General features: G+C 45.6%; 1 protein-coding gene across 8 annotated transcripts in view; it reads left to right on the top strand.

Moving 5' to 3' along the window:
* The window catches only part of ARID1A (AT-rich interaction domain 1A), a 130,287-nt gene that overhangs the window by 42,715 nt on the left and 71,002 nt on the right, over window positions 1-16,570 (top strand). The window contains exon 1 of one of the 8 annotated variants that reach the window (XM_089479307.1): window positions 2,334-3,892. The exons of 6 other annotated variants lie outside the window; for them this stretch is intronic. In XM_089479307.1, the coding sequence (XP_089335433.1) occupies window positions 2,537-3,892 (1,356 nt within the window). In that variant the 5' untranslated portion in view covers window positions 2,334-2,536. Of the gene's footprint in view, window positions 1-2,333; window positions 3,893-10,049; window positions 10,068-16,570 lie in introns of those variants that run through there. One more of the 8 variants, XM_089479315.1, reaches the window with a different exon arrangement.

Genomic DNA, 16,570 nt, shown 5'->3' with positions numbered 1-16,570 from the left:
CCATGGTTGAAACATTCTAGAGTCCATAGTTCTTGTGGGGTTTTGGGGCATGTTCTAGAAGAGTCTATTCCTGGCGTGAAGTTGAAGGCTTTCATGGCCGGCGTCCATCGTTTTTTGTGGGCTTTCCAGGCTATGTAGCCATGTTCTAGAAGAGTTAATTCCTGATGTTTTGCCAGCATCCCTGGATGGCATCTTCGGAGACATCTTCTGTGCCAGCCACAGATGCTGGTGACATGTCTTCGACTTCCCATACTCCTTATTTTGGCATCTGGCTGGCCAGCAAACCATGGTTTGTATTAATCTGAACCACAAACTAGAATACAACAACCAGTTTACCATTATATGTGAGCGTTGTATGTTGTGTGAACATTATATATGTTGTGTGAAAATGGCTCACTATTCCTTTGAAGTCCTTTCTGGGAATGGCCATGATTGAAAGGGATTTGTAGAGGGCTAAGGAAACGTTTGATTAAGGAGATCTGATGGATGGATCGTATTCTCCCGTTACATTTCACATCCGTTTCTGCTTAAGTCGGCTTGGCTAGATACCTTGGTGCTGCATGGTTCGTGTTGGTCATTTTATACTTGCTTGCGCCATCTTTAGAGGAGACAAAAGGTATCATTGTTGAATTTCTGTGGCAAGAGATGAGGAAAGGGCCGTGGGGGTTTTTGGTCTTTCAGTGCCAAATAGGACTGGTGTCATCATACAGTGTGCCATTTGCTACTGCGAACATGGAGAGAAATTCTGGGGGAGTGTTGGATATAAAGGCTCATAGTTGCTGATGGTTAGTTAGTAGACAGAGTAACATGGCTATATCTTTGAATTCTACCATGATGGTTAGTTTGTTGAAGAAAGATGAGCGCACAGTATAGCCCGATATATGGCAAAGACTTGAGAGGCAATGAAGCTTATTTAGTTGATAAAATAAGCCACACTGTACACATAGTAACTTTAAAGTAGCGTGTGAACTGTGGTTTGGGGTAGTGGAGCAGCATTTGCTCTTCAGAGCGCATTGTGTCTTTGGTCTAGCCCTGAAACTCTTGATTCCTAGGCTTGGATGGAGCAACAGACTGGGGCTGTCAAAGGCCAAAGAGGGATGATGATGATGATGATGATGAGCCATTTGTCACATCTAGATTTCTTGGGTGGAAACAGTCAGGGGACTCAGCAGTGGGAGCCCTCCTCCTCCTCTGAGGAGCCCAGCCCCTTGAAGTTGGCTTAGAAGGGCTCCCTTGCAGAAATCTATGGCGCCATCCACACTGGAGAAAGAAATGACCTGCTTGGACACCTCTTTCTCTGCTCTGGCTCAGTGCTGTGGGATTCTGGGATTTGGAGGTTGTAGAGTCATTCAGCCTGGCCTTTCAGAGTGCCACTTTCACTGCCTTGGCTCAGTGCTATGGAATTCTGGGTACTGGAGTTTGTGGTGGCCCCAGAGTGAAGAACCCCAGTTCCCATAACACTGAGCCAGGGCAGTGAAAGCGGTGTCAAACCGGATTATTTCTCCAGTGTGGATTCTGCCTATGTAAAACACACCAGTTTCACAACTATCTAGATAGATAGCTAGTTATAGGAGTAGCCTTGTTGCCCTTTAAAGCCGGCGGCGTGGAAGTTGTGATCTCTCTTCCTTCCCTTCCTTTTCCTCCTTCCTGCCTTCCTGCAAGGCCGGCCGGGGGAGCCTTTGTGCTCCGCAGATGGAGGGAGAGGCTCCGGTCCTTTCCCAAGTGGCGGGAATCCCTCGCGACGCCTCTTCCTTCCTTCCTCCCCAAACTTCGCTGCCTTTGGCTCAGGCAGAGAGAGACAGCAGCAGCAGCAGCTTCCTTTTGTGGCTCCCTCCCTCCCTCGCTCCGTTCCAGAGAGGAGGAGGGGAAGGGAGTCCAGGCCGGGTCTTGCGTGCGCCCGGGCAGCCTCTCCATCTCCTCCGCTCGGGCTCCGGCGTCCAGGGCCTCCTTTGTCAGGAGGGGGAGGGGGCAGGGAGAGGAGGAGGAGGAGGAGAGGCGCTCGCTGGCTCCGCTCCGCTCCATCCGGAGTCCAGTCCGGGTTTGGCATGCTGCCGGGGGCGCTGGGTAAAGATGGCAGTGCTGAGCCTCGTGTCGGAGTGAGCAGGAGAGAGCCGGAGAGGCGCCGCTGCCGCCGAGTCGCCTTTGGCCCCGAGAAGAGGGGAGGCTCCCCCGGGTCCTTGCTCTCGGGCCCCTTCCCTCCTCGCCCCTGCTCCTGCTCCCAGGCCGGGCTCCCTTCCTGCCCCCTCCCCCTCTCCCCTCCTCCTCCTCCTCCTCCTCCTCCTCCTCCTTTCCTCCTCCTCTTCTCTCTCCTCCTCCTCCTCCCTTCTTTCTTCGCCGACTGCAACCGAGGCAGGCGGCAGAGTGGGGCCAGGCCCCTCGGAGCCGCTTGGGCAGGAATGAGAGCCCCTTGTCCCGCTTGAGCCCAGAAGAGGAGGAAGGAAGGAAGGAAGGAAGGAGGAGGAGGAGGAGAAGGACCGGTAAGGCCTTGTGCCGGCAGGCCGGCCGAGGAGGCGGAGGAGGACTGGAGGGGGGGATCATGGCCGCTCAGGTGGCCAACAACGCCGCCAACGCCAACCCCGCCGGCAGCCTGGGCGCTCCCCCGGTGCCCTCCTCCGAGTTGAAGAAAGCCGAGCAGCAGCAGCAGCAGCAAAGGGACTGTGCGCCGGAGGAAGCGGCGGCCACGGAGGCGTCGTCGGACCGCAGCCTCGGAGAGAAGCCGTCGGAGAGCGAAGGGGCTGCTGCTCCGCCGGCGCCGGGGAAGGAGCTGCAGGACGGGCCCGGCGAGAGCAATGGCGGGGGCGCCGGGGAGGCCGAGCTGAAGAGCCCCAACGGCAACCCGGGGCCTAGGCCTTTATCCGCGCTGAACAATAACCTCCCGGAGCCCGGAGGAGGAGGAGGGAACGGCAGCAATAGCAGCAGCAGCAGCAGCAGCAGCGACGGGGTGGGGACGCCTCCGCAGCAGCAGCAGCCTCAGCCTCCTTCTCAGCCGCCTCCGCCGCCCTCGCTGTCCCACCCGGCCTCCTCCTCCTCCGCCGCCGCCTCGGCCTTGCCCCCTCCGGGCTACGGCTTCGGGCAGCCCTACGGCCGAGGAGGGGCCCTCGCGGCCGCCGCCGCCGCCGCTGCTGCTGCTGCCGCGGCGGCTTTCCACCAACATGGCGGACAACAAAGCCCTGGCATGGCAGCGCTGCAGAGCGGGGGCCTGGAGCAGACCTACCCGGGGCCCTCCGCTGGGGCCCCTGCCCCCGGCCCTCCTCCTCCTCCTCCGCCTCCCCCGCAGAACTCCCACGGAGGAGGAGGAGGAGGAGCGGAGCACGGCTTCCCCAACCACCAGTACAACAACTACTACCCGGCCTCCTCGGCCTCGGCCGCCTCCTCGGGGGCGCGCGGCACCGTGGTCGGCGCTGCCTACCAGCCTCCCGCCCCGCAGGCCTACGCCCTGAGCTCCCCTCGCAGCCCCGCGCAGGCCGGGGTCAAGCCCCCCGGGGCCGCCTTCCAGCAGCAGCAGCAGCAGCAGCAACGCTTCGTGGGCATGGGGCCTTCTTCTTCCTCCTCCTCGTCGTCCTCCTCCTCCTCGTCCTCCACTCCGCAGCCCACCTCCACCCCGACGCTGAACCAGCTGCTCACCTCGCCCAGCTCCGCCCGGGGCTACCAGGGCTACCCGGGGGCCGACTACGGGAGCGGGCCCCAGGACGGAGGAGCCAAGGCCCCGACGGCGGCGGCGGCGGTAGCAGCGGTGGACCTTGCTTCCCAGTATCCGGGGGCCTCTGGCCAGGGCTGGGCGGCAGCGGCAGCGGCGGCCGCCGGAGGGCAACAAAGGAGCCACCACGCGCCCATGAGCCCCGGGAGCAGCGGGGCAGGAGCCGGAGGGCAGCCGCTCGCCAGGAGCCAGCAGGTAAAGAGGGAGGGGACGGGGCTGGGGCCCGGGAGGCCCTCTCTGGGCCCGGGAGGCCCTCCGTGGCGCGGGGCTGGCCCTGGGCTCCTGGCGAGGGAGGCTGCCATTGTCTGCCTCTTTCCTCTCTGCCTCTCTAAAATGGCTGCCTTGCCTTGCCTTGCCTTGCCTTCCTCTGCCAGCCTTTTGTGCTCAGCTCTGGAGGAGAGAGAGGAAGGGCAGAGCCCTGCCTGGGTCCGGGCGAAGAGGCTGGGGAAGAAGGGGCTCTGGGGGCATCTCTGGGGGCGGGAGGGGTTGGGGGCCCAGGCAGCTGCAGGGCGAGGGGCGGGTGGCTGCTCCCTTTGTCAGCCAGGGCTCTGTGGGGAGAGGCTTGGGGTGGGTGCCCCACTCTTCCCGGCGGGGCCTGGGCCCCGGAGCCTCCGTGGGGCAAGGCGAGGGCGGGCGGGCGAGGGAGCCCTCTGCCCGGCCTGCTCTGGCCCTGGCTGTCCGGAGCCATTTTCTGAGCAGCCCTTCTGGCTTGCCCTCCTCCTCCCCTCGGAAGAGGCTGGTAAACAGCCGGGCGATCGGAGCAGTGAGTGCAGATTGCTTTGGTTTGGGATTTGAATTATGGAGGTAAAATCCTTCTGTCAAAGCCAGGAGACAGTTGGTCTTAGGTTGACATCCTATCTGTGATCTGATTGGCTCCCCATCTCCTGCTCTTGGCCATTTATAATTGCCTCTGATGTAATGGTACAACAATCCTGATGAGCTCATAAACTTTTACACTCTGCCTCTTCCTCACCAGACAAGGACCCAGCAGCATCTCCCACTTTGCTGCTCCCCGGCCTTAAAACAGGGCATTAAAGGAATTAAAATCACATTACATTTCCCAGCCCAAATTGGCTGTGACCTTGAGGAGGAGGAGGTTCAGCAGGAGCCAGATCCACAGACAGACAGACAGACAGACAGCCTGCCTTCCCATCATGGCTTTGTGCCTGGAACAAAAGAGGCAGCCAGGGCATTCTGTGGCACCTTGGGCTTATTTGGCTGGCTATGCCTTAGGCAGCCTAGAGCAGGTTCTCTAGGGCCCCCAAAGGCAACAACCAGGCGCTTTTCCCCAGCCAGACCAGTTTGTTTCTCTTGGCTTTGAGACTTTTCCTGAGGTATCCCTGATTTCTCTCAAGTTTGTCAGGGTTCATCTCTTTCCAGCATTTGGAAACCTGAGCTGCAGAAACACAGTACACACATTACACGTCTTCCTTAAATTTTGCCACCTGGACACTCCTTTGTGTTTTAGGCGGCGATTAAATGGAACGCTTCTCATAAAGGGGAAAGAGGTGAAACATTTTAATATAAAGCCAGTTAATTTGAAATACACATTTGCTGAAACAATAAGGGGTAAAGAATTAAGGGGTCTGGAGATTAGGGGTATTTATCTGATGGAGCTGATATTGGTCAGCACATATATAGTTATGAAACAGTACTGGGTAAGGAATAAAGGGATCTAATAGCTATTTTATGTGATGGAGATAATATTGGTCAGCAAGTATACACCTTAACTACCTTTGGAATATAAAATAGCTTTGTTTAAAAGAAAGAGTACTAACAAAGACATAGTTGCGTTTTGGTCACTTACAGTGGTTTTATACATCAAACATCACTGGAGATATCTCATGGGTTTTCTATGTTCTGCCAGGTTCCTATGTATTCTAGGCCAGGACTTGTGATACCTCACTATTTCGTTCCTCTGTATCTTATCACCAGAAGCTGTTCAGTCACCAAACTGAATCAAAGTGGCTATATTCTGAATCAGTGGCCTGATACAGACAGCCAAAATAAAGCTGCTTCGAGTCACATTGGAGGTATGATGTTTCAATGATACATGCATCCTAAGAATCCAGAAGCCGCACTAAAGCCATGCTCCAGTCCTAAGGACTGGCATGCAGCTTTCGTGCAGCTTCCAGACTCTTAGGACACACGCATCATTGAAACACCATACCTCCAATGTGACTCGAAGCAGCTTTATTTTGGCTGTCTGTATAGGGCCAGTGTGTTTTCCTTCCATTTCTATTTCCAGGCCCACTTTTGTTTTCATATTATCTGCAATGCTGTCCCTGTGTACAGCAGTAACAATAAGAGAGGCCTCTGCCCCAAGGAGTTTGCAGTTCTAGCCTATGAAATTGAGGCAATGGAAAGATAATGGCTGTTGAACTAATTCTGCTATAGTTGGTTTCTAGAATCTCTTTCACCCTTTTTCTCTACGCAGGACAAGGTGCAACAATGATCTATGTACGCAGGCATATAATTTAGCAATATTCTCACACTGCCAGGTCATCCAAGTCAGGGACACTCCACAGGAACAACTATCTGATTGATTCATGCTTAGTTACCTATTACACTTTTAATTATACAAAGTCTCTTAGGTGCAAACAGTATCCTTTAAAAAATGGAAATACTTGAAGAAGCGCTCCATATTGATTCACACATCATGTTGCCGGCCTCATTATGTTACATTAACTTGGATTACCCTGTAGCAGTATTGTATCCTGTTCATGGTTAAAGCTAGTTATAGTGTCCTACCTTCTGAGTGAGGAAATGGTAACTACGTTGCAGTCCGTTAACATAGCATAGCTAGTACAGGGTGTCCAAAAATTACAGTTGAAATTGTGAATATACCTTTTGGACACCTTGTATATGTGTTGAAATTGGTAAGTAAAATTGTCTCTTTAATACAGACGTTACTTCTTTTTAATTCAGACATTATTAGAGTTTTGTAATATTTTGGTCCAAAGTTGACAAGTGAAACTTCCTGTGGATCTTACGCTCCAGGTGTTAAGGGTCTGGGTTGTGGAGTGAAGAATGCAGAAATGAAATACATTAATTCCTGTTTCTTTTAGTATTCTGTTTTATTATAGGGTTCCCACTGCTACATTTGACAGACTGTGGCCTGTTACAGACTGCCAGAATAAAGCTGCTTTGGGTCTCTTTGGAGGTATGCTATTTAAATGATGCATGCATCCCAAGAATCCGGAAGCTGCACCAAAGCTGCACTCCGGTGCTTAGGAATGGAGTGTGGCTTTGGCGCGACCTCCGGACTCTTAGGACCCATGCATCATTTAAATAGCATACCTCCAAAGAGACCCGAAGCAGCTTTATTTTGGCAGTCTGGAACAGGCCTATATTCCTAAACAAAGTTAAAAGGGAGCAAGGCCCATAGAATGAGTGCAATTTCATAACTATGTTAACTCAGAAGGTTTGTGTTGATCATTTGTAGTCCACCTTTCTGACTTCAAATAGGCCAAGGCTGATCCCTTTTGGGCCACTATCCCAGCAGTATGTTACCACTTGTTATCTGTTCAATATCTTAGGAAGAGGTAACTATATCTTTGAAGTAAACCAACAGAACTTTAAAAATGTAGCTTACAAAATCACCGCAGCTTTGAAGAAGAACCTTTTCAGGGATATCATACTGTAATATTTGTCGATTTTTAGGATAAATGAGATACTTCTTTGCGTATTTATGACACTTCTGACCTGAAAACATCAAACTGTGTAAAGAACACAGTTTCTGGTTTGGAGCACAGGGTGGAAATTTAGACTTCTTTATCAATTCTGAGAGGCTGGCTTAGCATTTGTAGGGCATCTAGGGGGAAAACATGGAAATGGGGGATGGCACCGCAATAGCCATGTAGTGTAAAGGAGCCTACTCTAGCTTGGACCATCTAATATCTTGAAGTACAAATCCCAGCAGCAATAGCCAAAATAGCCAATAGTCAGGGTCTGCTACCCTTTAGGTTTATGCTCTCTGTATAGTTTAATAGAGGAATTCAAATGGATCTCCCCAAACTAATGGTTAGATTTTCAGTTAATAGTCAGCGGGTATATTTGGAAGTTGGCTTAAGTTTCTGCTCTTGTCAAACATTTTGTGTAGGTTTCTTTCTGTTTGTCAAGGTTTTTTTATAAAGTGGCAAGATGTATTTTGGCCTCCACTTTCTATTCACATGTTGAGGGTGAGGCTAAAGTTAACCTAGTGATAAACTAAGTTTTGGGATATTAGGATGTGACATTCAGACTTACGTTAACACCGACTCTGTGCTGCCAATGAGTTGTGATAACTTTGGAATCAAACATTGTGCCTAACTACTAGTTGGCTTTTTATCACCTCTTTTGTTACTCATTTCGACTGCTTTGGATTTTACCTGCATACTGCTTGGAAAGTGGCATCACTGCTGCTGGACTTCAGAGGTGTTTGTATGACTTAATGGGTTTATATAACTATGTTTAATGGGCTCAGCTTTGTACAGGAGATGGTCCTGAACAGGTGAAGATTAGGTGTTCACCTTTCTATGGACATGAACAGTGCGGAGCAATGTATATCTAAGTTTCCATCTTGTTTAAATATTTTGAAACTTGAAAAGGAAGAGGGTGCTTGATGAAATTTGACTGTTCTTGATGTCCCAGTGATCATGTTGTCTATGGAATATATAGCTTACATTACAAAGACATAGCCGTATTAGTCTGGAAAATCAATATAGAAAAGGATCTTGTGTAGCACCTTTGTGACTAACTGAAAGAAAGAAGCTGGTAGTATGAACTTTCATAGACTTTAGTCTACTTCCCCATGCAGCTGAGGAAGTAGGCTCAAATCTATGAAATCTCATGCTACCAGCTTCTTTCTATCAGTTAGTCTCTAAGGTGCCACAAGATCCCTTTGCATAGCTTACCTTAGTTTATAATGATATGAGGCTATGTGTACTGAAGCATGGGAGCTATTCTGCCCTAGGATTTTTAAAACTAAAATTGGAGAAGACAAATATCCATTTCAGGAAAATTATTTGAGATCCCTCAGGATAGAATTAGAGTATTAAAAGACAGTGATTAAACATATATTGACAAAATAGCATTGTTTTGTAGAATTATCCAAGTCATTTTGCCCCTGGGATTGTCAGTTCAAGACCTCAGTTGGAAATAAGAAAGAGATAGTGGGTGTAGTGGTTTGAGCCCTGGACTACCACTCTGGAGACCAGGGTTCGAATCCCTGTTCAGTCATAGAAACTCACTGTGAGACCTTGGGCAAGTCACACTCTCTCAGCCTCAGGGGGAAGGCAAATATCCTCTGAATGAATCTTGCCAAGAAAACCCTGTAATAGATACACAGGGTTTCCCTAGTCACAAACATCTTGAAGGCACATAACAGCCACATGCCTTCAACTTGGTGAACTGTTTTACAGGGACAAATGTCTTCTATGGAGTGTTGGACAATTTCTCCAGCATCTAGAGTTCTATATATGGAATACTACATGTTTGGAGAGTAGCATCCAATGTACAGTTCTCTCAGCATGTTGTAGCTTGTCATTTTCATGAAGGAGTTTAATATCCTGGACACATTCAAAATACCACAGTCTACATTCAGATTTGACATTAAAACACGCTTTGTAAAGCAAAATTGGGAGTTTCCTAGAAAAGTATTGTTTGACGACCTAATTGCTCCCTTTAAAGCAAGTCAGTGTTTCATTGTTTTGTATTACCAATCTGCACACTCTGTGTGTTTTCCATTTTTCTTTATTGGAGGCTAACCTGTGTCTGTTCTGCAAAGAAAAGTGGGTTATACGTTTTATTAAAACCATGATTTGGTGCTGCATGTGAACGCATCACATACTGTTGAACCAGACCAGTCATTCACTGCAAATTGAGTTGAAGCTGATTCTCAAATCATTGTTTGCTAATTGTGGCTTGTTGCCTCTGAAGTCACAAACCACAGTTCTGCTTCTAGGCTGCTGCACTTGCAGAAAGGAGTTACTTTTGGAGTTTAGGAAATGGGAGTGCAAGCTGTTGGAAGAAGAATGCAGAGCAGCAGGTCTAAGGCATGGTTTGCCTGCTCTGCATCTGGAAGCTCAAGCCATGTGGCAGGTCCTTGTAAGCAAAACTGTGGTTTGTTATGGTCACCAAACTGAATCAGGGTGGCTATATTCTGAATCAGTGTATAACTTTAAAGTTTTCATTCCTTTTCAAGTGATACAGAGATTTTTTTTAATGAATGCTTTTTGTTTCTTATTCTTTTAATCATTCAGTTACAGGTATACCTGTTCCTGTAACCATCGGAGCCCAGACACTTGTTTTTAGCAGGTTTGGACTTCGATAAGTACTCATACTGCATATTGTTCATCCTGAATTAGCTTGTTCACCATAAGAGTAAAAGGTAGTGAAATCTGAATGTGGCGTTCTGCAAGTTCCAGAGTTACAGTTGTTGTTGGCTATTTCCTCTTCCCTTTGCTAATTTATACACTTACTCTTTTAGTAATGATATTATGCTAGTTTTTAAAATCAAGTTATATACTGAGGAGCCAATAAGACTGCTACTTTATGAACCATTTCTGGTAGTTCTGCCAGTCTCCTGCCAATTCTCTAAACTAATCAGTTTCTTTCCGCTGTCATTTCAGTGGTGTCTCGAACATCTCTTTTTAAAAATGTAATGTTCAGTGGTAATACTGTAATAGCTCATTCGTAAATTGTGCCCTGTGGGGTGAGATCTCTCTGGCATCAGAAATTTTTAAATCTGGTAGAAAAGAAGAGACCCACCTAAATTTTTAAAGCTTCTGGGAACCAAGTTTAAAAAAAATAGTCTTATTCTAATTACCGTTCTAGATATGAGTTTAAGGACTTTCAGTCCTCAGGTTCAAGAAGCTTCTGCCTCAAACAAAAGCATTTAATGTAATAGTTTACTTGCAGAATTCTAATCAAAAAGTGAGACTCTGAGATGAGGAGATGGTCTTAGTTGCTCCTTCATATTTTAAAAACCTGTAGTATCTTAATGAAATTATAGAAATATTAATAATACTGTAATGTTATAGTTTTTGGTCGGTGTCTTACTGAAGATGCAGTCTCAATAGTTATCAAATGTGTAGTACACTTTTCCCTCCATATTCACTAGGGTTAGGGGCACAAGACTCCCATGAATATGGAAAAACCGCAAATAACAAAAACACCATGTTTTTACCTAATGGGATACCTCTCTAGGAATCTCTAGGTCCTCCAGTGCAACTCTGCAGTCAACATCCAACAAACACTGACCATAGAACTGCACTGGAGGAGCTACAAATGTCGACTAGAGTATTCTCTCTAGGAATCTCTAGTTCTTTCAGTGCAATTTTTGGTGGAAGTTGACTATAGAGATGCACTGGAGGACCTAGATATTCCTAGAGAGAACATATTAATCAAATCTGTTAATAATCAAATCCACAAATATCAAAGCCGCAAATATGGAGGGATGAGTGTATATCGATTAAGATTTCAAGCATGAATTTGTTCCTTCATTCCCTCATCTTTTTGGTACATAACCATGATGCATGTATTGTACTCATCCCAGCAGTTTGTCACCTTGATGAGTTCAGTTATTGTGGCCCAAACATTTTTTTAGCAGTGGTGCAGGTAGAATACTCTTCATCAATGGTGGCAGTTGTAAAGAAGAGGGAGCCCATGACATAGCTCTGATCCTACATCCCTAAGAAGATTTCGGATGTTGTATTAACATCTTGGAAAAGGAAGAGAGTGGGGATTCTGTGCAGACATCTCTTTTGAGATTTTGAATCTCATTCTGAATATTTAAGATACAGCTGGGAAACCTCTATAAACTGGAAGATTTATTTTAAGGTAGTTGATGTGCCACATATGACTTGCACTGGCACACATAAGATAGGCTAGTAATGGACTCACTTGTAAGGTGGGGAAAGTACATTTCCTCTTTCCAAAATCTACAAGAGAGACACATTAGGTTGGGAATTGGTTCCACCTCGGGAATTGAAATGGAAAACTCTGAGTGCCCAGGGATGTCTAAATACCATGTTTGGTCAGGGCTCTGTTCCCATCTTCACGTTTTCATTGATGGTTGTACACTCTTAGTGATCTGTTATGGGTCTTCCAGTATCTGGTAGTTTTTACTAGTTTTACACCTGTTGGGAAAATAGATTCTCCTGATACTTAACCTTCTTCATTAATTGTCAACTTATACCAACTAGAGAAATATTGTTAGCAGGTGCATTCATTGTGAATTAATTCCATTTTAAACCTGATGATGCTAATTTTGATGAGCAACCCTTTTTTTAAAAAAAGAAGGAAGTGGGTCCTTCTATTAAAATTAAAAAAAAACCACATTTTTTTCTTTATAATGCCATTTTTTAAATTGTTCTTGTCTAGTCAACATCTGACTGTTTTACTTTACTTGGTCCTGAGTTCCACATGGTGCCATTCGGTGTACTGAATTCATTTATGTCCGTTGTATTTATTGTCAGATGTAGTACGAAGGACGTTGGGGGTGGAGAGAGAGAATCTTACGTTTATTCCTGCATAATGAATGGAATATGAATGGTCCGTTGTTTATGTATAAGCCTATCTTCTATGATACACCACATTCATGAAGTGACTTTCATAGGATATCCTGCCCAACTAAGAAGCCAGTTAAAATTACAGTTAAACAACAAAGAAACAGAAACACACCGTGAAAAGCCATTGGATCCCAGTGGACTCTGTTCTAGGAGAGTTACAAATAGCGCACCAAACAAAATGGTTGAAAGGTACTTTGAGCCACTGATGCCACATAAGTGTGAATCTACTACTTTGAATCTGCTTTCTGAAAACACCACCACTTGTGGAAGTGGTGGAAAATGGTAAAAGGTCAAATAAAATAGCTACCCAGATGCCTTTGCTGTTCTAAAATTAACACTGTGAATGAACTGAGGACCCTAAGTTTACTGTTTATGTATCTTTTTCTTTTAGTTTTGCATTTAGAGGTCAATATGGATACTTGTGTGGACGAGACTGTACTATCCAAACAAAAAGAAGCAAGAGGCATCTTGCTTGTGGAAATAGAAGTTTGCGTTAAATGGTCAAGGGAGGATTCTTGAAGAGAGGACTAGTGCTTAGTAGCCATACTTAGTAGCCATGGACTAGCAACTGTTGGACTAAAGTCAGTTAGGAGGGAGAATCAGAATGGTGTATCTGGAAATAGGGTAGCTGAGTAACTGGAGCCCTCAACAGGAGCACTCCACCATTCGTTGCGGGTTCCCCTTGTATAACTCAAAATCGCGCCGGCTGGTTTTGTTTGAATGTTAAGTTTCAAAGTATCTGATCAATATAAAGGGTGTTTACTGAGCAGGTGGCCTTCTCAGTTCAGAACTAGTGCATGAAGCTAATGAAGTGGTTAGGCTTTGCTTGTGTGATACGAATGTATGGATTGCACTTTCCTTACTCCCCCTTCCCCTGTTCATAAGTGACATTTTAATTGCTTTGTGTTCCAACAGTTCATAAATAGCAATTTTAAGCAATCAAAACTTTGAATCAGAGTTAGATAAAGCAGTTTTATGCCAGTAGCCTTCGCACAGCTCAGCCAAACAGAACTCTTCAACATTACAGAGCTGTATGTTCGTCATCAGATAGCATTTCGATAGAAGTGTTGGGTTTGTGGCTTTTTGCCAGTGAAAGCTTACTCTGGATTAGTAGTTTTTGTATTTTGTTCCTCTTGCATACTTCTTCCACATAAAGAGAAACTGGAAACCCAGAGGTTTTAACTTGCCCAGCAGCGTGGCTGTGTGAGTCTGTACAACAGCTGGAAATAAACGCTCAGCTCTTTGATTTCTAGGTTTCTGCCTTAACTACAAGGTCATTTCTCCTGCTCTACAAGGCAGCGCTCATTTCTTTCTTTATGCTCTGTGTTTGAAGTAATAGTGCCCAAACTTGCCTTGTGAGGCACGCAAAGGGAGGAATAAGCACCAGCAGGGCTGGAACAGGAAGAACTGCTTCTCTCAGGATTAATGTATTGCTTGTTTCAAAAAGGCATAGTGATCTGCCCATGTGATATAATTAGGTATGGGCTGGGGAGGGACTTACATTATTTCTCTGTGCACCTGGACTTGCAGGTCTCGGCATTGCTCAGCACTTTAGCAGTGTAACTTTGGTGAAGAACACAGCTTTTGCCCTAAGAGGAATCATGTACCTTTGTGTTTCCAAGAGTGAAATGGTGTATAATGGTGTAAATAGAACCTCCTAGCAAGACGTTGACAATGTATTTCCTTTTTCAATACTCATGTATCCTAATTGGAACCTTTAGTCACAGGCATTTCCCCCCAAAATTGAATCCAAGCCCTATTGGTCTGACTTCGGGTGAGTTTTTATTGATGTGTTTAGACCAACACTGAGATTAACATGTAAATTACTTCCACTCAACCAAGGGTCACACTGTGTGTGTGTGTGTGTGTGTGTACACACACACCACTCTCTTCCGTGCCAGCATTCTCTGAAAATGCCAGTCACAGATACTGACGAAATGTCAGGAATAAACTGTTCCAGAACACTGCCACATAGCCCGAAAACCCCACAAAAAACTATAGTTTATATGATATTGGCTGGTCCTCTGAAAAGCTAAAGGTGTGGTTTAGGAGGTTCCAGTCAGCAGTAATCTGCAGGAGGTTAATAAATATTGTTGAGATGGGAGTGCCTGTTAAATATTGGATAAAAACTCTGTTCTTGGGCAACTTGGATGCAGATGTTTGTTCACCAAGCATATTAATAATCACTGTTACTTTTTTCATGTCTCCTGAGTGAGCTGAGATATTCAGTAGTAGTACTGCATGCTGAATAATGGCTGGACAACCTTTTCTTTGTACATATTGCCTTCATAAGTCCATATTGACTCTTTCCTAGGAGATCTGTTGAGTGGGAGTAATGAAAAAAGAGGATGGAATAAATGATCTGTATGACCGTTGAGGGGGGGACACTGTCTTGGAAAAACACAAAGTGCTTCAGACTTTCCAGACAGTGAAAGTAAGCTTGAGCCTAACTCTTGTAGCTTCCCTGTAGAGTGCTTTCTTTATTGTGTAGCATTCCATAAATGTTCATATGACAGTATTTTAACGATAAGGAAAATAGTATGGTACTTTGCAGGCCTTTTCTCCACTAATTGTGTCAAAATTACATTAGATCATAATTTGAAATTAATAATGCACTAATTACATCTGTTGCAACACATGGATTTCTGATTGAAAACCCCGTGATAGGTGCTTCTTGTATATTTATATACACCTTCAGGTTGGCTGTTGACTTATGGCGACCCCTTGAAGTTCATAGAGTTTTCTTAGGCAAGGAATACTTAGAAGTGATATTGTTGGCTCCTTCCTTAGAAATAAAGCCCACAGCACCCAAGTCACCATAAGCCAGAAATGACTTGAAGGCACACAACTACAGGTACAACCAACATCCATGTAAACACATGAAAAATATTCAGAAACAAAGTGCTGATAGGTTACTGGGTAGAACAATGGTTTCCTGTGAATGAGGAGTAAATATGTATATTAGGTAGAACTGTAACTATTCATAATCTGAAAGCTTTGCAATTTGCCATAAAAACAGATGTGGAACATCACTGGCTCAATGGAAAAACTAGGCATAGCGTAGCCTATCCTGGAGATGGAATGGATCTCATTGGCCTCATGGCAGTATATGGCTCCATCCTATGTTTTTTTGCATTTAGTTAAGGAGGAACTTCCAACAAAACATTGCAATCTGAGGTGCTCCTGTTCAATGTTTTAAGTGTCAGCTGTACTTTCATCAGTACTGAATTCCACTCCTTTCATGCTGCTGCTGTTGTGCGCCTCCAAGTCATATTTGACATAGGTTCATCACATCGTAGGGTTTTCTTGGCACAATTTGTTCAGAGGAGGTTTGCCCTTCACTTTTTCATTGGTATTCTGTGGTCACTGAGTGCACTTGGTCTTCACTGGGCTTTTTGGGGGGAGAGGGTTCCCTTTTAGAGGCTTTTTTGGTGGTAATGCTGTGGATCTCAGTCCCTTCAAACCACCTGTGTAGATGGTGCCATCTTGGCTATGCAAGTAATTAATCACTGAACATCACAGATAGAGAGTATTGGGATGAACTACTTTATTTAAACATTTAACCTAAAAAGGCAAATACTGAATTTCTCCTGATTTGGTGTAGTATGGAACCAATTATGAAGTGAAGAAGGTATTGCATGGAGGGTACATCTTGCAGTAAAAGAAAGAAAGTACAGACTATATTGCTCATGGGTCCTAATTACAGATGTTGTTTTGGATGTGGTGGTGGTTCATGGTACAGACATTTGTTTGTGTGCCTTTAAGTTGTTTCTGGGTTATGGCAGCCATGGAGCATCGTGGACTATTGTCTGTGGAAGACTAATTTATTGTGGTATGAGACAAAAGCAGGCTTTGCTGGATGGACAGAGCTGTTGGGTATATATCATGACACAACTGTGACCAGTTGAGTGGACATCTTGGGCATGGGGAGGGGTTACTAGGCCCTTCATTACATTCACAGTGGTTGCTGAAGGAGCTTATTGCCTTCCTAACAACTTCCAGAAATTGTGTGATAAATCCTAGCTATTCATGGTGGCCTTTTTTCATACTTTTTTTGTAAATCATGCTCTATCGGTAATGGTTGATAAATTGTGGTTGCAAAAGGCTGCAGGACTGTATGCTTTGAGTAGCTTTAAGAGAAGTAACTGGAATTTGTTAACTTGATGTAAATAATTAAAGAGGAAATACTAAGATGTATTTGGCCCCCTCTAGAACAGGAGTTTAACTATTAAAAATGATTTGTTCACATTTTATTTGGTAAACGTTTCCAAAGGTTTTGGGTAAGCAACAGCTAACTTTTTACACACTCTGTACTTCCTTA

Source organism: Sceloporus occidentalis, unplaced genomic scaffold (assembly GCF_023333645.1).
Source record: "Sceloporus occidentalis isolate IW3139 unplaced genomic scaffold, rSceOcc1.0.p SCAF_13, whole genome shotgun sequence".
Lineage (NCBI taxonomy): Eukaryota > Metazoa > Chordata > Lepidosauria > Squamata > Phrynosomatidae > Sceloporus > Sceloporus occidentalis.
Note: the sequence above shows the minus strand (reverse complement) of the source record. Positions and strands in the feature narration are given on the sequence as shown.